At 44.2% G+C, this 21,198-nt stretch overlaps 1 protein-coding gene across 1 annotated transcript in view; it reads right to left on the reverse strand.

Moving 5' to 3' along the window:
* The window catches only part of DPYD (dihydropyrimidine dehydrogenase), a 2,453,390-nt gene that overhangs the window by 766,317 nt on the left and 1,665,875 nt on the right, over positions 1-21,198 (reverse strand). The window contains exon 14 of the mRNA XM_029618068.1: positions 6,298-6,462. Coding sequence (XP_029473928.1) covers positions 6,298-6,462 — 165 coding nt within the window. The remainder of the gene's footprint in view (positions 1-6,297; positions 6,463-21,198) is intronic.

A 21,198-nucleotide genomic window follows, 5' to 3' on the forward strand; every position in this document is an offset into this window, starting at 1 on the left:
AAAAGTCTGCCAGGAAGCCATGGGATCCTTCCCCAGGAGTTATGTTGCTGTATAGCACATTTTGAGAGATCAAGTAGTATGAAGATATGGCAGTGATGTAGGAATTTTATTGACATCCTCCTGGAAGTACCATGTCGTTGTTTCATCCGTCGGTCTTCAACGGCTTTGCCCAGTCTACCTCTCTCTACTTGCAGCTCCTCCCACTCACCTTGGACTGATGGTCGCCGCTGTGTCTGCTTGCCGTTCTCTCCGGCGTCCCCGGACCGGCTTTGGTGCTGCCTCCCACCAATCTCCTTCAAGGTACCTCTAGGGCGCTCGCGTGCACGCCACCCTCATCTTTAACTTCACGTTGGCATGAACCTCAGGGGCATCCCCCTGTTCTGACGTCACAACTTCAGGGTATATCTGCCTACAGTATTTGCTAGCTCATTGAGTTAGCAATAGGATTCATACGGATGGAATTCGCTCTCCGTTCCTAAGCTACTCTGCCACTCCAGCTCTATCTGGAACACTTACTACCCTTTGGGGTCGCTAATGGGGTACCCACTCCTCGGGGACCTCTCTGCTTCTTTCAGGTGCTATCAGGAAACCAGTACTCGCTCCTTAAAGGCCCATGTTCCCTGTGTTGCAGCCTGCTACTTCTACCCTTCTACTTGGAAGAAATAAATTACAGTCACCATCAGTGAGTACAAAAAACATCTCTCTCTACAGTACCGAGTCGCCGGAATCAGGTACTTGCTCCTCGAGGGCCTGCCCTCTGCTCTGGTACCAGACCTCTCATCTAGTGAAATCTCTGCTACTGCTAGTGAGTACAACACCACTGAGTCTCTCTGCTCTATGGGATCAGGTACTTGCTCCTCGAGGGCCTGCTCTCCCTGTCTCGGAGCTTTCCTACTCTATTTGAGACTCTGAATGCAAATCTTATTGTGTGCTCATACCTCTCAGTCTTTTTCCTCTACAGCACTGCTCTTCAGAGGATCCGCTATTCCAGCATTCTGTGAGAGATGCACCCAGCCATCACTACTGCCACCTCTGGTGGTTCTATAAACTGTTTAATAAAAGATTCAAATCTGTGTTTGTCGAACGGAGTTTAGCCTGACACTGTGGTCCCTCATGGGACTGCTCCCCGTGGGCAAGGTCAGCTGCCACAGTGTCCAAGGATCCACCCAAACACCATTAACCATAACAGATTGCTAACTCCATGGATCCGGCTCAGCTCAACGCCTTGCAGGCCGTTCCAGGCCTGGCCCGGCGCGTTGCTGAATAACAAGACGCATTGGAAAAATTGACTACTGCGTTTCATCAGCTGCATACACAGAAGAATCAAGGCTCTATATCCAGTAATGAAGGTCAGTTACCTGAAGTAACTATAAAGACTATTGTGCCTCTTGCTGCTCCAGTATGTTTTTCTGGAGAGATTCAGAGAACTAGAGGCTTCTTAAACCAGTGTTGTATGCATTTTGCATTGCAACCTACTCATTTCCCCACAGCCTACGCCAAGACTACTTATATTCTATCCTACCTAGATGGAAGGGCTTTGACTTGGGCTTCCACGCTGTGGGAACCCAAAGACCCTATACTTCAGGATATTGACAGATTTATGGACTTGTTTAAATCCGTTTTTGATGATCCTGCCTGACACACTGTTGCTGGTTCTACTTTGGTGGACCTGAAGCAAGGCAACCGACCCTGGCTGATTTCGCTATAGAGTTCAAGACTCTTGTGACTGAATTACATTGGGACCCTAGATGCCTGAAAACTCTTCTTCAAGGGCTTGGATTCCTGCTTGAAGGACGAGTTGGCAGCTCATGAAACACCTGACTTGCTGGATGAGCTAGTGGCCTTAGCTACTAGAATCGATCACCGGCTTCGTGATAAGGTGCAAGAGCTCAAGCCCTGTAAAGGACCTGCTCAGAAGGAAGTTTGTGCTAAGCCTGCACTCAGGATGGTTCCTTTGACTCCCATTGCCAGAGGGGAAGAACCGATGCAACTTGGTCGCAGTTATCTAACATCCAAAGAGAGAAGACTTCGGAAGAGGAATGGATTGTGCACGTACTATGGACAAGCTGGTCATGCAGTCCAAACATGCTCGATATGTCCGGGAAACGGATGGTCCTAAGTCCTGCGGGAGGACTCTTCTTAGGCCTCACTACGCCCTCTCCTCCACTCTCTCTCCCTGTCTCTCTGATTTGTGGACCTTTGGAGTTTCAGACTCTTGCCCTGGTAGACTCAGAGGCAGGAGGTAATTTTATTCTTCAACATCTAGTTGAACACTTGAGGATTCCCCTTGCCACTATGAAGACTCCACTACTCCTATCATCTATATATGTGAGCCTTTACCGGGTGTTGTTACCTGTTGTACTGAACTGGTATCCCTCCGCACCAGAGCTCTCCACATGAATCAATTTCCTTCTTTGTGTTGGAGAAGGCCATGTACCCTATCGTTCTGGGGATACCCTGGTTGCAGCTGCATATGCCGCAATTCAATTGGGCCACGTTGGAACTCTCCCGTTGGGGCCCAGAATGCCATGGCAAATGCCTAAAGGAGGTTACTCCTATTCTCTGTATGCCTACAACTCCAGTGATGCCAGGACTGCCGCCTCAGTATGCATCATTTCATGATGTTTTCTCCAAAGAAGCTGCTGACATCCTTCCACCACATAGAACTTATGACTGCGCCATAAGACTGAAACCCAATGCTGAACCTCCTAAGGGACTTGTCTACCCCTTATCAGTGGTGTTGAACAATGCCATGTCGGAGTACATTGAGGAAATTTTGCAAAAGGGTTTCATTAGACCATCTAAGTCTCCTGCGGGCACAGGCTTCTTCTTCGTGGGGAAGAAGGATGGCACACTGCATCCTTGTATCGATTATTGAGGTCTGAACGAGATCACGATTAAATACCAATACCCCTTACCTCTGATCTCAAAGCTTTTTGATCGACTTCAAGGAGCCAAGATATTCTCAAAACTTGACCTGAAGGAAACCTAAAACTTGGTTCACATTCATGAAGGTGACGAGTGGAAAACAGCTTTCAACACTCGAGATGGCCATTTCAAATATTTGATGATGCCTTTCGGCCTGTGCAACGCCCCCGCCGTGTTTCAGAACATGATGAACGACATTCTGCAGGACCTTCTGTACAAGTGTGTCATTGTCTACCTAGATGACATCTTGATCTTTTCACAAGATATGTCTACTCATCTAGCAGATGTCAAGCAAGTATTACTGAGACTTCGAGAATACCGTCTCTACGCCAAATTGTCGAAATGCAAGTTTCACAAAGAATCTGTGCCTTTTCTTGGCTACATCGTATCAAAACAAGGCTTCCAGATGGATCCCCAAAAATTAAAGAGTATCAAAAATTGGTCTCAACCTACCAGTCTGAAGGCACTGAGATGATTTTTGGTGTTTACAAACTACTATAAAAGCTTCATAAAGAACTATTTTTCTTTGACAGTGCCCTTAACTGCTATGACACGGAAAGGGGCTAATGCTTCAAAGTGATCTGCGGAGGCCATTTCCACATTCGAGAAATTAAAGACTGCCTTTTCCACTGAGCCATGTCTGCGTCACCCTGACCCGAACAGACCCTTCATCGTGGAGGTTGACGCTTCATATGTTGGAGTACAGGCCGTGTTGAGCCAAATTGGATATTCTAAAGCCTTACATCCCTGCTCCTTTTTCTCACGGTGCTTTTCTCCTGCAGAGAAGAACTATGGGATCGGAGACAAAGAGCTCCTGGCTATTAAGATGACATTCAAGGAATGGCGGCCTTGGCTAGAAGGTGCCCAACATCAAATTACCGTATTCTCGGACCATAAGAATCTATAGTATCTCCGTCATGCACAACGTCTTAATCACAAACAAGCCAGATGGTCCTTGTTTTTTAATTGCTTTGACTTCATGCTCAAATACCGTCCCGGAGACAAGAATACCAGAGCAGATGCCCTGTCGCATCTTTCCTCTCTGAGGATGTTCCTGAAGAACCTCAGCATATCATCGACCCGAAGAAAGTCATCTTGACGGGTACTCATTCCATACCTGCCGGTAAAACGATTGTACCGAAGAACCTCAGAAAGAAACTTTTACACTGGGCTCATAATTCCAAGCTGGCTTGCCATCCTGGTCAACGCTGTACCCTGCTGAAATTACATAGGTACTATTTATGGCATCTCAAAAAAGATATAATTGCGATGGAGAAGGTACAGAGAAGGGCTACCAAAATGATGAGCGTCATATACAGGCACTTTGAAGGGGGGTACTGTTGCGTCCATCGGTCTTCGACGGCTTCGCCCCACCTACCTCTCTCTACTTGCGGCTCCTTCCGCTCACCTTGGATTGATGGCTGCCGCAGTGTCTGCTTGCCATTCTCTTTGGCGTCCCCGGCCTGGCTTTGGTGCTGCCTCCCGCCATTCTCCTTAAAGGTATCTCAAGGGTGTGCACACGCACGCTGCCCTCATTTTTAACTTCAGGTTGGCGTGAACCTCAGGGGCGTCCCCCTGTTCTGATGTCATGACTCCAGGGCATATCTGCCTACAGTATTTGCTAGCTTGTTGAGTTAGCAACAGGATTCGTAAGGTTGGGATTTGCTCTCCTTTCTTAAGCTACTCTGCCACTCCAGCTCTATCTGGAACTCTATCTGGAACTCTTACTACCCTTCAGGGTCGCTAATGCAGTATTTGCTCCTCGAGGGCCCATGTTCCCTGTGTCGTGGCCTGCTACTTCTACCCTTCTACTTGGAAGAACTAACTTACAGTCACCATCAGTGAATACAGAAAACATCTCTCTCTACAGTACTGCGTCACCGGAATCAGGTACTCGCTCCTCGAGGGCCTGCCCTCTGCTCCCGTGCCAGACTTCTCGTCTTGTGGAATCTCTGCTATTGCCAGTGAGTACAACACCACTGAGTTTCTCTGCTCTATGGGATCAGGTACTTGCTCCTCGAGAGCCTGCTCTTCCTGTCTCTGAGCTTTCCTACTCTATTTGGGACTCTGAATGCTAATCTTAGTGTGTGCTCATAACTCTTTTTCCACTACAGCATTGCTCTACAGAGGATCCACTGTTCCAGCATTCTGTGAGAGACGCGCCCAGCTGGGCTCTACAACCACTACTCACTACTGCCACCTTTGGTGGTTCCATAAACTGTTTAATAAAAGATTCAAATCTTTGTCTGGTCGGAGTTTAGCCTGACCCTGTGGTCCCTCACGGGACTCCCCCCCGTGGGCCTGGTCAGCTACCACAGTGTCCAAGGATCCACCCAAACACCATTAACCATAACAGTTGTTGAATAACTACCTGAAAGTTGATGCCTGCAGGGTTACATGTACATAATTATATACCATTTCTGGATGGTGCACAGATACAAAACGTTTTTGTCAGACTAAAAAATGAGTTTAACCATCCTATCCAATTAACCCTGGTGTCAAAGTGACCAGTGTGAGCAGAGGAGATATTTCCCACCTATGTGCCTAAAATGTAAAATATAGGGTACTTGAGAGGGAAAGGGGCAACATTCACTGGTCACTAGTTACAACAAAACTCTTATTATCTACCTCTAAAAGATGCAGACATTCTGCTCCCTTTATATGAACTTGAGATGTATGCCATCTGATGTAAATAAGTTAAAGGAACTGTAGGGAAAACCCTTATATGACTAGATGACTCTGAACTATTTAAACCCAGTGTAACTGATCTGTTTTTTCACTGTCCTGTTGAAAAGAGGTCACTCTCAAAAGTTTGTCACAGCTGTATTAAGTTAGTCCAACAAAAAGGTATCACCATCCCCAGAGGAACCACCAGCCCCTACCTTAAAGGAAAGTAACAGTGAAACCTAGGCCCCTATGACATTGCTTGACTGAAAGTAACACTAGCAAGAACTGGAAAAATACACCCTGGATACCCACTGCAAGAGGACCAGGTGGGATGTGATGAGGAATTTCTAGAAGAGTGTACTGTTCAGTATCTCCTAGGAATCAAACGTATAAATACTGCCAGACATGTTTAAAGTCCCATCTGTTGGTTTTTTTTCAGTTTTTCTGGGGTGAAAGAAGGGAAATCAAATTCCACCTGCTAACACCTTATTCTTGAGGTGAAAATACCAGGTGCCAAGTATCCAAGGATTAGTAAACTCTGCCCGAGGGGGTCTCCTGCCAGGCTGCCTGTATCCAGGAACATGCTCCTCAGGTGGTTAGGGCAAGGGTGGTTACATTTGTCTGAATCATTAGTATACCTGAACTTCATAGTTTTAGAACAGTCCTCTTGCATGGTTTTAAATTATAAAATGTCCCACTTACATTGTTTGGGAAATCAGCCTTCAGCTCTGTGACACTTTTACACCAGTATGAAGCAGTCTTCTCACTAATGAGTTCAATATTTAGAAAGGAGCTTTGTCCAGGGCCATAGATGGACCCAGATGTTGTTCCACGGATGATTCTTGGTGAAACATTGATAACAAAGTCCTGTGAAAACAATTGGATATTTGGAAATCAAATTTCACACATTCTGACACACTCAACATAAAGTAGCCAGTTTCTCTGTTTCTTAAGCTCTAGCCAACTCAAATAAAATGTACAAAACACTAGGAGAATGGAAGCCAATGTACTAAAATGCTTTAATGGTATCACAAATATTAGTGAGAGGCAGTCAAGCTCAGTCTCAGCAGCTGTTATTAACATGGGACCAAGCCTGGCCCGGTACCCTCCCTGCACAACCCAAGATTGGTGGAAAGGGATTAGGGGAGAATGAGGATGTTCATATGCAGGTCTGGCTATTGGATGTTGCCTGGGACAGGTAGAAGCAGGTGACTGGCAGAGAGCACACGAGAGGTGAGGTGAACAGAGTTTGAATAATCGACTATAAAGAGAGGGCAGCATCAGACCACCTCATCTTTTGCCCGATTCAGAAGGCACAAGATTACGCGCCCTCCCTCCCTCCCTTGTTTTTTGCAGGATGCCTTGTCTACAGTGTATTTCTGTTGTTTTGTTGAAGCTTGGGGAGGAGTGTGTGTGACCCGAGCCAAGTTGTTGGTATCTGTAGTTCAGTGCATAATTGAGATCACTCTGGCAATATTACGGGGCTGAGGGGATACCGCTGGAGTGCTGGGGTCTGAACGTTTGGCAGATGTCGCAGGAGATTACCATTGGTCATTCCTCAATGGGTCCTTCCTGCTGGATTGTGGCAAGGGAGGTCAAAATAGTGGTGGTGATCCTTTGGAATGCGACAGAGGCCCTAGTCAGTCATAGGTGGCCCCTCGCTGGGGATTGGCCATGGGGACACAGGCAGGGTTGGGGTTGAACAAGAGTTCATTGTATGGTTCGGGTCATGTATGGCATAACAATGCTCCAGCCTTTACCCCAAATATTTGTCACTGTACTTGTTTTGAAATTGTGAGGGAAGTGATGAGTGCGGATGGGCTAAATGGTTTTGGTCAGTTAGACATGCCAACAAAAAAAATGATTGCAGTATCCATCACTAGCAGTTAACATTCGTGAACAGATTCAGAAATATGCAAAATAGCTGTTAGTGTAGTAGAAAAGTATGAGTGTCAAAATATGAAAAATGCATCACAGATGCATTAATGCAACAATCTATGGATTTGGTTAAGTTTTTGCATTACAGAATATACTGTACATATGTAGGTATAAGCATGCATTTTGTCTTTTGATTCATTTGTATCTTAACAACATTCTCCATAATATATACATGTTTGAACTGCCAATCCTATTGCACTTTAGTATATCAGCTCTATATAGATAAATTAAAAAGCATAGAAAGAGTGCAAGCGAAAAACTCATCCAAACCAATAGGAATGAAAAGGAAAACAAAATTATTTTGACGTTTTTAAATTGTAGTAAATTTTGCTATATCAAACACAAGGAATTCTTTTCTATTTTAACTAAATCACAGAGCTGAAAATCTCATTTTAATCAAATCAAATAACTTGATTTATCAAAATGCGATAGCAAAAGGGGTGTGTTTTATGCAAATAGTTTATTGTGATAACAGTTTCATGCTTTGTGATATGTGCCAGAGGTGTTGTATTTCCTGCATATAAGCACTGGGAGACCAGTTTTAATGGTCCCAGGGAACAGAGCACCTAGCCATGACATCCACTCCATAGATAGGTATTTGTATCCCTATGGGAGGCCTACCTAGTAACTCGAGGTGAGGTATAGGTATTAGTGTAGGGGGTTAGGGTCCACTTTGACATTCAACGTGAGACGTATGAACAGAACAGTGCTCTCTTGTGAAGATTTGATGACCTTCGGAGAGAGGAAACTCACCCAAAGATGAGATTTGTGCAATGTTCTCTCCATCTAGCTTGATGTTACCCAGGTAGAGAGTCCATCAAGCTAGGTGGAGAGAACATTGCACCAATCTCATCTTTGGTGAGTTTCCTCTCTCCATAGGTCATCAAATCTTCACAAGAGACCACTGCTCGTTCATCTCACATTGAATGTCAAAGTGGCCCCTAACCCCCTACACTAATACCTAAACCTCAGCTCGAGTTACTGGTATAACAACAGATACAGATAGGTTATCACATCGGATACAAATAAGTTATATATAACAGCTTATATAGCAACAGATTGGGTATAGCATCAGTTACAAAGAGATTAACTAATAATAATAATCTCATAATTGTGGGGGGTGATGTGGGTTTTTCATTCGTAATTGTGGGAGGTTACGTTGATCATGTGAATGATTAGCCGATCCCGTCTTTGTAGGCTTGTCATGTTCCTTTGTCATCAGCTGAAGTGCATAAGTACAGTTAATAGCTTCTGGGTATTCAAAAATAATCTCCAGCTCAGTTCTTGCTTCACAAATGGCAGTCTCTATTGCTCTAAAAGCATCCTCTGTTGAATTGTCATTCAGAAATGAAAAAGATGCCATTTTCTTCTGGCAGTGAACCAGTTCAGGAAGAAGTGACAGGTCAAACCACAACATACCTGCACAAAGGAAATCTTCGCATGCTGTGCCTGTCCGTCCAGGCCTTATGTCCCTACAAGGGTTTGACCTCGAATGCTGTGCCTGATCGTCCAGGATTTATGTCCTTAAGTGGGATTGAACTCTGTCCTCAACTGCTGTGCCTGTTCATCCAGGCCTTATGTCCCTATGTGGACTTCACTTCTGTCCTCCATTGATGTGCCTATCTTTCCAGGTTGGACCTCAATTGCTTTGCCTGTCCGTCCAGGCCTTTTGATCCTATAAGGGTTTGACTTAGTTTGTAAGCCCTCTGGGGATAGGGAAATACCTACAGTACCTGAATGTAATCTACTCTGAAGTGCTCGAAAAGCGAAATATAAATATAAAAAAAAATTGCAGTGACTATCCTTCCAGGCCTTATGTCCCTAAAAGAGTTTGACCTCGATTGCTTTGCCTGTCTTTCCAGGCCTTATGTCCCTATGTGAGCTTCACCTCTGTCCTCAACTGCTGTGCCTGTTCGTCCAGGCCTTATGTCCCTACAAGTTTTTGACCTCGACTGCTGTGCCTGCTCATCCAGGCCTTATGTCCCTACAAGGGTTTGACCTCGATTGCTTTGCCTGTCCATCCAGGCCTTATGTCCCAACGTGGACTTCACCTCTGTCCTCGACTGCTGTGCCTGTTCGTCCAGGCCTTATGTCCCTACATGGGCTTCACCTCTGTCCTTGATTGCTTTGCCTGTTCATCCAGGACTTATGTCCCTACATGGGCTTCACCTCTGTCCTCGATTGCTGTGTCTGACCGTTCAGGCCTTATGTCCCTACAAGGATTTGACCTCGACTGCTGTGCCTGTTCATCCAGGCCTTATGTCCCTACAAGGATTTCACCTTGATTGCTTTGCAGGCCATCCAGTGCTCCTACCATGTGACAGGGGCCGGCCAATGGCACGGATACCCTGTCACATGGTAAGGGCAAAGGGCCATCGGCGCCATTTTGATTAGTGGCAGCCAACGGCCCAAGAGCGGGAGATCGCTCCCGGGACCCCCACTGGACCACCAGGTACCTGTAAAATGTTTTTGGAGGGGTCGGGAGGGTGGGAGAAGCAAAGGGATTAGTTTTAAAAGGTCGGGTGGGTTTTTTGTTTATCGGCTCAGGTGCAGCCAATAAACAAAACTGCGATCGGGCCCGATGAAAAAAACCCCACATGTGAATCGGAACCGGAATCCGAACCGATTCCGGTTCCGATTCACTTCTCTATTAGGTATGTGCAGCAGGGACGGATTCGTCCCATTCGGTATTCGTATTCGTCGGGACCCAAATCTGTTGCATCAGATCTCGGGGGACCCCAATCTGTTCATTAGTTACATATGTATTCATTTCCCCCCAAAAAAACCATCCCAACCCTTTAAATTTAATTTACTACAACCCCCCACCCTCCTGACCCCCCCAAGACTTGCCAAAAGTCTTGGGGGTCCAGCGGGGGTCCTGGAGTGATCTCCTGCACTCAGGCTGTTGGCTGCTAGCATTCAAAATGGCGCTGATAGCCTTTGCCCTTACTATGTCACAGGGGCTACCGGTGCCATTGGTCGGCCCCTGTCACATGGTAGGAGCAATGGATGGCTGGTGCCATTATATGCGATCCTTATTAAATGTGATCCTTATAAAGCAATGCTCTCTCTCTCCCCTACTCTCACTAGGAGCAACTCAAAAACATGGAAATGCCTGTCTGGGCACTTTTCACCTTGCAATGTGAAAATATCACAGATGCAATAAATTTAACAAATGTTGCAGTAAATACCTATGCAAAGCACTAAAATAGCACACATTGCACTAGTATCTCATAAATTTCTCTAACCACACCCATTTTTTTATTACTGGCAGTTTTCCATTGAAAATTATAGCAAAATGATAAATCTAGGTCCAATTGAGATGCAGCCCATCTATTTACTTACTTAAGTGCACTTATGTGTATAAAACCTATATGACAATTCAATGGTATATATTGTAGCAATTTTCAAAAGCCCACTTATATGCATAAATTGCATTTACATGTGTAAACCCCAGTTTTAAGTGCCTAAATCTTTTTGAAAATTATCCCTACATTATTAAATGAATGCAACATAACAGCAGGTTAATAACAAAAATGAAACATTATTTATACCATTATTCAACTGCCAGTTAAAATATTTAGAGAAATAATATTTAGTTAAAGTTTTATTTGAATTATCTGCATTTATACAGCTCCTCTCCTAACCATCTTGTCACTGTTAGATCTCTCTAGTGAGATAACATGAACCCCCATTAGGATACAGCAATTAAGGTCAATTTACATATTTTAATTAAGAACCACCCCACATAAAACAATTAGGGTAATAGAAATGCTAACTGGATTTCATAACATTTGGACATTTTTCCAACTAGATAGACAGGAAACCTTAATTAGCATTAATTAGAGCTGATCTGCATATGTTTGATAAGGCATACCCTTGCCACAAAAGATTATTCTTGACTCTACCACATGCTAATATTTCAGAAGATAAAAAGACCTACTTTTTCATATGGGATATGATATTTATGATAATCACTGTTTATACTATTTTGGTATGAAATAAAAATAAATAAGCAGAAATGTTAAAATAAGGCAAGAGCATATATATGTATTATAATTAGTATCAGTTAATTTGTATCAGTTGGATCATATATTGCTGATACCAGGAGTTTTATATCCATTCTTTCTCTTTATGGACCCCTTGTCAGAGACATCAGATGATCAGATGATTTCAGAATCTTATTATAATTGCTTTTCTCTTTCTTCTTACTAAGAAAAAAAAAGCAACAAATCTGATTCCAAAAACATTTTTATTACTTCTATCAAAGGCCCAAATATTATATTTTAGACAAATGTCCTTTCTTTGAAACTTCTATTGACACTGGGGGAAGAAAACCAGAATGAGAAAGACTTGGCATTTAGCTTCTAAAGCCCATCTTTGATTATATGAAGCAGTGAAAACTGATCTGGTCAGTAAAAACAATGCAGTTAATTCAAAAGGGGTTCTAACCTAGGACTGCTGGAAATAAAGGCTTCAATTATAATAAATCATTGAATATATGCAGATAACTGGTTTGAGGGGTGCAGGGCAGGAGTCTTGCACAAAATAGAACTTTAGACCATTCCAAAAGTTACTAATAATAATGTCAGTCTCATTTTTAAAATTTAAAAAAAAAAAAATCAAAGACTGATTCACCTAAAACTGAGACATACAGGTTCATATTTAAAGTGTTTTTTTTTCCAGTTAAGTTGGTATTTAGCTGGACAAACCCTTGGATTTTGAAATTTCTGTTTGTTTGACTGCCCCTGAGTTATCCATCTCAATTGTTAGCCAGCTAACAATGGAAGGAATAAATTTCAAAAGGATTTATGCACTTAAAACTGGATTTTACATGGGTAAATGCACTTTATGCATGTAAATGGGTATTTGAAAATTGCTGCATTATATGCCATTGAATTGTCAATAGGTTTAATGTGCAGAAGTGTACTTTGTAAGGATAACTTTAAAACATGCATGAATGTGCCCTTATATGCAGCTATATGGATGCGCACGCTCATGCATTTTATATCGTGTGTGCAAATTTGTGCACACAATAAAATACACACAAATCTAACCCATAACAGGTTTGTGTATCAAAAAATATGCAGCATGTCTTTTAAACATAGTCGGATAAGTTTTGACTTACCCAGCTAAACGGTGATAAAAGTCTGACTCATTAGTGCCATGGTGATTTATGCGGCTAAGTAAGATGGCCACATATGTAAAAGAAAAGCTTTTCTTAGCCAGATAAGTAAGATAGATGGATCACTAGCATTTGAAGACTTATCTGGCTGTCTTACTTAATGGGCAAAGTAGCACTTTTTAAGACAGAATTGTAGGCTTTGCTGCCACTTCGCCGGATAAGTCAAAATATATCTGGGATAAATGGCAGACGTCTGCTATGCATGCAAATTTATGCTCCTAATTTTAATCATTTTCATGAGGAAATGTAACTTGCGTATTTTCATTAGCATTTATCAGGTTTTACATGTGTAAGTTAACAATTTTTATAACATGTACTTGTAAAGGAAATTATACATTTTACCAATTAGTCCACCAGTTCGCCCAGTCTAACTCTGTCAATAGTCTCCCCCCACCACCCAAGTTCTTCAGCCTGTACGTCCCCCATATTTCTCGGACCCCTCACCCACTCGGTATTTGACTATAAAGAATTCTATTCTGACTTACACCAGATAATTAGCATGTGTAAATATGCCCAGATAACAGCCGTACGCACGTAGCATTTGCAAGTTATAATATAGCACCTTGTATGCATATTTATTGGCCCATCCTAATTTGCCCCAGCCTACCCCTAGCCTGCCCTTTTTTTTATAAGAGCAAATTTATTCATGCACCATTACTGTTCCGGGGCCGGCCCGACCCGCACGACAGTTTCTTCAGTACCCGGGGCCTAGTTCGCGGCCTGCCGCAGCCTCTCCACGGCGAGAGAGACGCCGCCGACTCCCGTCGCTGGCCCCGCCCCCACATGCGCGCGGGGGGCTTGCCTCTTAAAGGGGCCAACGCGGGAACCTCAGGACTGCTGGAGGATGATGTCAGATGCCCTCAGGGTATAAGTACCCTGCACCTAGATTACTCCAGTGCCTTGCAACGAGGTTCCTCAGGTTTCCTGATCACTAGTTGCTGCGTTCTCTTGGATTGCTCTCTGTTCTTGACCCGGCTTGACTCCTGACTCGTTCTCCGTCTTCGTACCTTGGCTCTGGTATCTGCTTCTGACCTCTGGCTCCGACCTGGCTCCGTCCACGACTCCATCCTGTCTCATCCCTGGCTTGGTTTCACTTCCGACTCGGCTACCTTCCTGGACTCCATCCTTGGGCTTCGTTGCTCCTCCGGTACCTGGTCCTCGCTGGCCCAGAAGATTTGCCTAAGTCCCAGCGGCCGGGCCCCTACGGGCTCCTCCTGGGGGGGCTCCAGCTTCCAGGGTGAATCTCCAAAAGTCCCAGTGGCTGGACTCCTATGGGCTCCTTCTGGGGGAGTACCGGCTTCCAGGGTGAAGACTCTTCAGTCACCAGGGCCCAACATCGTCCGTCCTCTCTGCCACTGCTGAGTCCTTGCTCGCATAGGGTTCCACCTTGTCCTTGTGCCGAAGCCTTCCCTGAGTCCTCCGAGCAGCCTCCCGGTTGGGACGCTTGCTGTGGTCCTCCACAGTGCACCATTCACTGTCCCAACCGGCCCAAGGGTCCACTACCGTAACAATTACTTATGCATGTACGTTTGAGATTTATAAAATAGTTGCATGAATATGCGCTATTTAGGCCTGATTTTCAAAAGCATTTACTAACTTTGGGCCTCATTTTCCAATATCGCAGCAGTAACGCATGAGGGGGCGTGTCCTATGCAAATAAGGCATTTTTCGTGCAGTGGGGAAACATCGCCGCACGCGATGTTTTCGCCATTCGCGGAACTGGAGTCGCAAATCGCGAAAACATCGTGCACCGCGATGATTCATTGGTTGTTTTATCGCGGTGCACGATGTTTTCACGAAAGTGTCCAGCCAGGAGTATCACGGTCCACGATATGCAGCCCATCGGGGGGGGGGGGGGGGGGAGAGAGAGAGAGAGCCACCTAGTAACTCGAGGTGGGGAAAGAACAGTGGTCTCTAGTGAAGATTTGCTGGCCGTCGGAGTGAGGAAACTCAAGAAGAGATTTGGGCTACGTTCTCTCCACCTAGCTTGTTGTTGCCCAGGTAGAGTGTCCATCAAGCTAGGTGAGAGAACATTGCCCCAATCCTCACTCCGACGGCCAGCAAATTGTCACTAGAGACCACTGTTCTTTCCGTACGTCTCATGTGGAATGCGAAAGTGGCCCCCAACCCCCGACGCTCATACCTAATCCCCACCTCGAGTTACTGGGTGGCCCTCCCATAGGGATACAAATACTTGTCTAGGGCATAGGCATTATAGGAAGTCTCTCTCTCTCTCTCTCTCTCTCTCTCTCTCTCTCTCCCTCTCTCTCTCTCTCTCTATCTCTCTATCTATCTCTCTCTCTCTCTCTCTCTCTCTCTCTCTCTCTCTCTCTCTCTCTCTCTCTCTCTCTCTCTCTCTCTCTCTCTCAGGGCCTGCAACAGGCTGTCCGGACATATCATGGACCGCAATAACCCTTTACTGGCCCGTAATGCAAATCAAAGGGTTGTAGGTATTAGCCGTGCTAACACTGCGGCTGTTTCACCGCACATGATAAACTGGTTCCGGCTGTTAGCGTGAATTTATCGCACGTGGTAAACTGCTTGGAAAATGAGGCCCTTTGTTAGTTGTTGCCAGAGGATGTGGTTAGTATAGCTGTGTTTAAAAAAGGATTGGATAAGTTCTTGGAGAAGAAGTCCATTACCTGCTATTAAGTTCACTTAGAGAATGGCCACTGCCATTAGCAATGGTAACATGGAATAGTTTTCGGGTAATTGCCAGGTTCTTATGGCCTGGATTGGCCACTGTTGGAAACAGGATGCTGGGCTTGATGGACCCTTGGTCTGAACCAGTATGGCATTTTCTTATGTTCTTAACTTAGGGCCTCATTTTCTAAAGTATCGCAGGCCTGCGATACTTTAGGGAATGAGGGGCGGGGGACCGAAATGGGGGGCAGACCTGCACTAGCCAGCAGCGATCACATTGTCGCGGTGCAATAGCTGCTGGTTTTGCACCCAATAGCGCCACCATAGAAGGTGTAGCTATTGGGCGCGAACTCGGACGCGAAAAGGGCCTTAACTTTTCGTCGTCCACGGCGTCTTCGTGGAGTCGGCCCCGGTGATGCCACGACTCCTCTTCCAGGGCCGACTCCGCCCCCATTTTGGTATCGCACGCGATAAGGGACGTTTCACATGCGAAAAGTCCCTTATCACATGCGATCCGGATGGAAAATAGGGCCTTATTTTCCAAGGCTATCGCAGGCTTGCGCTAACAGCGCAAGCCTGCGATAGCTTGCGAAGGTAGCGCCCGCCTGCGCTACCTAAATTGGGGAGGAGTCGGCCCCAGTGATGCCCCGACTCCTCCTCTTCCGGGGCCAACTCCGCCCCCATTTTGGTATCGCACACGATAAGGGACTTTTCGCGTGCGATCCGGATATAAAATGAGGCCCTTAGGGCCTTATTTTCCAAGGCTATCGCAGGCTTGCGCTGTTAGCGCAAGCCTGCGATAGCTTGCGAAGGTAGCACATGCCTGCACTACCTAAATCGGGGCGGAGTCAGCCCCGGAAGAGGAGGAGTCGCTGCGTCACCGGGGCTGACTCCGCTAAGCCGCTGTGGACGGTGAAAAGGTAAGGGCCTTTTCGCGTTCTACTTCGCGCCCAATAGCTGCCCCTTATATGGTGGCGCTATTGAGTGCGAAACCGGCAGCGAAATGAGAAAATGAGGCCCTCAGAAATGGGTTTTAAACATGTAAATGCACTTTAGCCACATAAATGGCGTTTTGAAAATTGCTACAATATATGCCCTTGAATTGGCTATAGGATTTACCTATGTAAATGCACTTTATGCATATAAATGACTTTTGAAAATTGCTATGACAGTTTGTTACATTTAGATGCGTAACTCCTTTGAAAAGTCACATATAATGGCACGCATGTGCTCATTTCTATGTGCGCAACTCTTAAAATTCACCTTTCATTGCCTATATTTATAGTTTTTGCTTATTATTTATTTCTGCTCTTTTAGTTTTTAACTGTAATGGCCAAATTCCTGTTTTTGTCACCATTATTTTTATTGATTGTCTAATATATTGTATTTTTATTTGTACCTTATTTTAAGTTTTATTTTTATTAATTATTTATCCAATTTTAATTATTTCTGATTTGTTTATATTATTATGATATTGTAAACCGCTTTGTTCAGTTAGTTTTACTGGTAAAACGGTATATAAACGTGTTTAAATAAATAAAATAAATAAATATATTTTCTGTTCTTCCTACAGTCAGAAAGTCTCAATGTTAGATAAGCTCTTACATTTCACTTTTCACTCAGTCTTTTCCTTATTCCAGGATGATGGCAACTGATAACTTTTATATTTCAGTTGCCTTTTCTGGATTTTGTATAGTCCTGGTCTGGGTAGTTTTGTGAATTTGTTTGCATTATGGATTGCAATTTTTAGCTTCTTTTAGAATTTGTTCTTAGGCCATTGTTATATATTTGATGTATTTTACTGTTTTTATATTTTATTATAATTTATAACTATGTTTATCCCCTTGAACTCTCTTAGGCAATTTAGATGTAGCCTAGTGTTAGAGCCTCAGCCTGTGAACCAGGGAAGTCCTGATACTCCTTGTGATCTTAGGCAAGACACTTTGTCCTATATTGCCTCAGATACAACTTATAGCCTGATTTACCAAGGCTTTTCTCCCACTCTGTGTCTATGGGAGGCAGGGTGGGGGTGGAAGGAAAGGGAAGCTTAATAAATCATGCCCTTAGATTGCAATCCCTCTGGGGCAGGAAAATACATACAGTACCTGAATTTAATCCACTTTGAAGAAGCTGACCAGTCATGAAAGGTGGAATATAAATCAGAAATTAAATTAAATAAATTAAATAAAATGATTTATAGTGTGATGAAGAGGCTGCTTGGTGTAGGAAAGCGGGAAACCTTGTTAGATTAAGAGCTAGTCTTGACTGCATAAATTCAGAAATTTTGACCATTTACAGAATCTAAAGCAGTGCAAAGGGAAAGGAAAAAGTAAGACAACTAAATGTCCCATCAGTCAGTGGGATTGGGCCAGAACAGGGAGAGGAACCTCAGGGGCAGAATGAAACTGCAGGCCTATAAGTCTCCCCTGGAAATTACATTTCCCCAAGATCCCCACTGGTTGGGAGGACCAATGACATTCATAGGGTGGATCCCCTGAGAGTGGGAAGTGTGGGGGTGTTCATTCTTCCAAGGTTCTTAGAAAGGCTGGAATGGAAATGGAGGTGTAGGAACAAAGGAAATGTCCAGTGGTTGTTGGAGCCAGATAAGGATATATTTATTTTGTTTTATGTTTATTTTTTTGATTTATATTCTGCTTTTCAGGCACTTCAAAGCAGATTACATTCAGAAATAAGTTACCACGAGAACCTGAGAGAAGCAGCTATGGAGATTCCTAAACACTAGCTGCTCTGGTAATGAGGAAACTGAAAAGGTAACCCATGTGCTTTATTTTCTAAGAAAACCTGAATATGGCTGAAGGAGTATAGGAGCCTGCAATTTTGAATTGAGCAGGATGATTTGCTGATTTGCTAGCTTGTTAAAGTGCTGACCTGATGTAAGAGACTTTCATCTGTGCATGAATGTAACCTTGAGGACTTTTGAGCTACAGTGGGTGGTGTAGCTGAGATCCAGATTCTCAGGCTGGACTCCAGTAAAGCTATAGAGGGTAATGTAGCCTGGCTTATACCACTGCAAAGCCAAGCTACAAATTGGTTTGTGATTGCTTTAAGGGAATTGTTTTGCTTGAATTCCAATAAGTGAATGAACTCTGGAAAACTTTTGGAGCTGGCTACTTGCTGGACTCTTGGACTGTGTTAAAGGGTCTGCAAGCCTGCAGATTTGTACCTAGAAGTTCCTTTTTACTTTATTTTGTTTTGTTTTTGAATACCCACCTGGTATTGGAGTGTATGGTGTGCTCCAACTTAAAGTGGGAACTATAACTCTTTGATAACTCCAGTTGGGAGTCATATTGGACTAGAGAGCTGTTAATATTCCTGGCTCGGCCGGTCACGTGAGTCACTGCACTTACACCTGACCATGCGGGCCCCAGCCCCCAATGTGTCTCAGATGCCATCAGCATGCTTTTGTTATCTTGCTTCTTTCTAAGGCCTCATAGGTGTGCACGCATGCCACATGCTGGTATTTAAAGGGGCCATGGCGGGAAAAGACCCCATGGCACCGTTTTCTAAAGGGTAAATTAGATGCAAGCATGCACGTGGATGAATGGATTTTTGTGGGCATGTTTGTGAGAAGAGTGAAAGCCTTAATAGTGCATCTATGGCTGCGGCTCCTCGCGGATATTTTCAATTTAAAATCTTTTACAAGAGTGACAAATATTTTTGTTTTTTTGAATATCTACTGAATGTTAGTTTTCCCAATAGTTGTTACTCAGGCTTCCGTACTCCCTATTTATTCTCCAGAGGTGAATTGAGTCAGAACAGGCTAATTTTAAAAATAGTGTGCGGGCGCCCATATACACACATGCATGGGCACACAAGTGGACATACATTGGAATTTTAAATCATACACACATTTGCATACTTATGATTTAAAATACGCCTATTCTATGTTAAGCATGTTCCTAATTTTAAGCGGCTGACTTTAAGATAGCCGGGTATACTCAGCCAATTGGCTTCTGAGAACCCAGTTCTACATACCCCTAACAATAGAGCATTTTTTTGCTGGCTCCATGTGGATTGGGATATCTTTTGCATTCTAAACTCACTATATTGCCCACTCAATACAGATGGAGTCCTTTAGTGCTCCCATTGGTGTATGCCCAGCAGATGTTCTGTTGCATGATGCGGGTGGACTGGCTCACTTCCCAGTTTCTGCCCTTGTAAGGCAATAGGACAATCCAGTGGGAGCACTGAGAGGAAAGGATCACCTTGCTGATGGCTGAAAGAAATCAGTAAGTTTTTGCTTGGGACATTGTCTTTTTTAAAAGTATTGGGGCAAAGTTAACTATTTGGTAATATTATTTAGTGTGTTTGTGCTTTTAATAGTCAGTAACGCAGCAAATAAAGAGAAGTTAGACTGTATTTTTAAATAGTCAGTAAGGCAGCTAGTAAGCAGTAGTTAGTGTGTTTATTTTTAAAATTATGTAAGACAGCTGGTAAGCAGAAGTTAGAGTGTTTGTATACTAAAAAAACCCCAAACAAACCCAAAAAGTAGCCAAAAGTTAAAAATAAGCTAGGAGCAGTGTATACCTAAGTAAAAAGGATGAAAAGTTCTATTCAGTTACTCACCTTGGAAAAGTGTTGAGGTAGTGTGATTTGGTTTGATTAGGTACCAACATTTGTTAATCAAGAGAGCAGTGAGTCACTCTGGCTGACTAACTGGTTAGTTGGTATTTCCCAACCCTCCCATCCCTCGCCCACCCACCCCTTGATTTGAGATGAAGGCAGCAGTCCAGCAGCAAGAGGGGGGCTTCCCAGTCTTTTGCATCGAGTGTCACATGTATGATTTTTTACCCGCTGGTGAGAAATTGTACATGTGCATGCGATGCAAAGAGCTCCTGGTTCTCAGAGAATGAGTCCGATCTCTGGAGGCTAGAGTGGCAGACCTGGAGGAGGTGAGGCAGACAGAGAGGTATATAGATGAGACCTTCAGGGACATAGTAGCCAACTCCCAACTTCAGACTGGCAGCCCTGGTGCTGTCTTGGAGGAAGAAGGTCTCATGATTGGAGAGCATCAACCTGCTGCAGTAGGAAGGATCCTGAAGCAAGGACCTGCTCTCCAGGTGATGCATTGTCCTTTCGCACCGAGGATATCTCCCCAAGGCCTACTGTCCAGAAGGGAAGGGTTAGGTTGGCCGTCATAGTTGGTGATTCAATTATTAGGAATGTAGACAGCTGGATGCCTGATGGGCGTGGTAACATGCCTCCCTGGTTTGAAGGTGGTGGACCTCACGTGTCACCTAGATAGGATTTTAGACAGTGCAGGGGAGGAACTGGCTGTCATGGTACATGTGGGTACCAACAACATAGGAAAATGTTGGAGGGAGGTTCTGGAAGCCAAATTTAGACTCTTAGGTAGAAAACTTAAATCTAGAACCTCCAGGGTAGCATTCTCTGAAATGCTCCCTGTTCCACACACAGGTCACCAGAGGCAGGCAGAGCTCCGGAGTCTCAATGCGTGGATGAGACGATGGTGCAAAGAAGAGGGATTCAGTTTTGTTAGGAACTGGGGAACCTTTTGGGGAAGGGGGAATTTCTTCCGAAGGGTTGGGCTCCACTTTAACCAGGGTGGAACCAGACTGCTGGCACTAACTTTTAAAAAGGAGATAGAGCAGCTTTTAAACTAGAACAAAAGGGAAAGCCGACAGTCGCTCAGCAGCACATGGTTCAGAGAGAGGTATCTTCAAAGGATACTAATGATGCATTAGAATTAGGGCATCCCGACAGTGAGGTTCCAATTATAACAAAAGTAGTCCAAGTGCCTGTAACTAAAAATTCCGCTCAGCTAAAAAATTCTAACATCCCTATCAATTAAAAAG

The sequence above is a fragment of the Rhinatrema bivittatum genome, chromosome 10 (assembly GCF_901001135.1).
Source record: "Rhinatrema bivittatum chromosome 10, aRhiBiv1.1, whole genome shotgun sequence".
Taxonomy (NCBI): Eukaryota; Metazoa; Chordata; class Amphibia; order Gymnophiona; family Rhinatrematidae; genus Rhinatrema; species Rhinatrema bivittatum.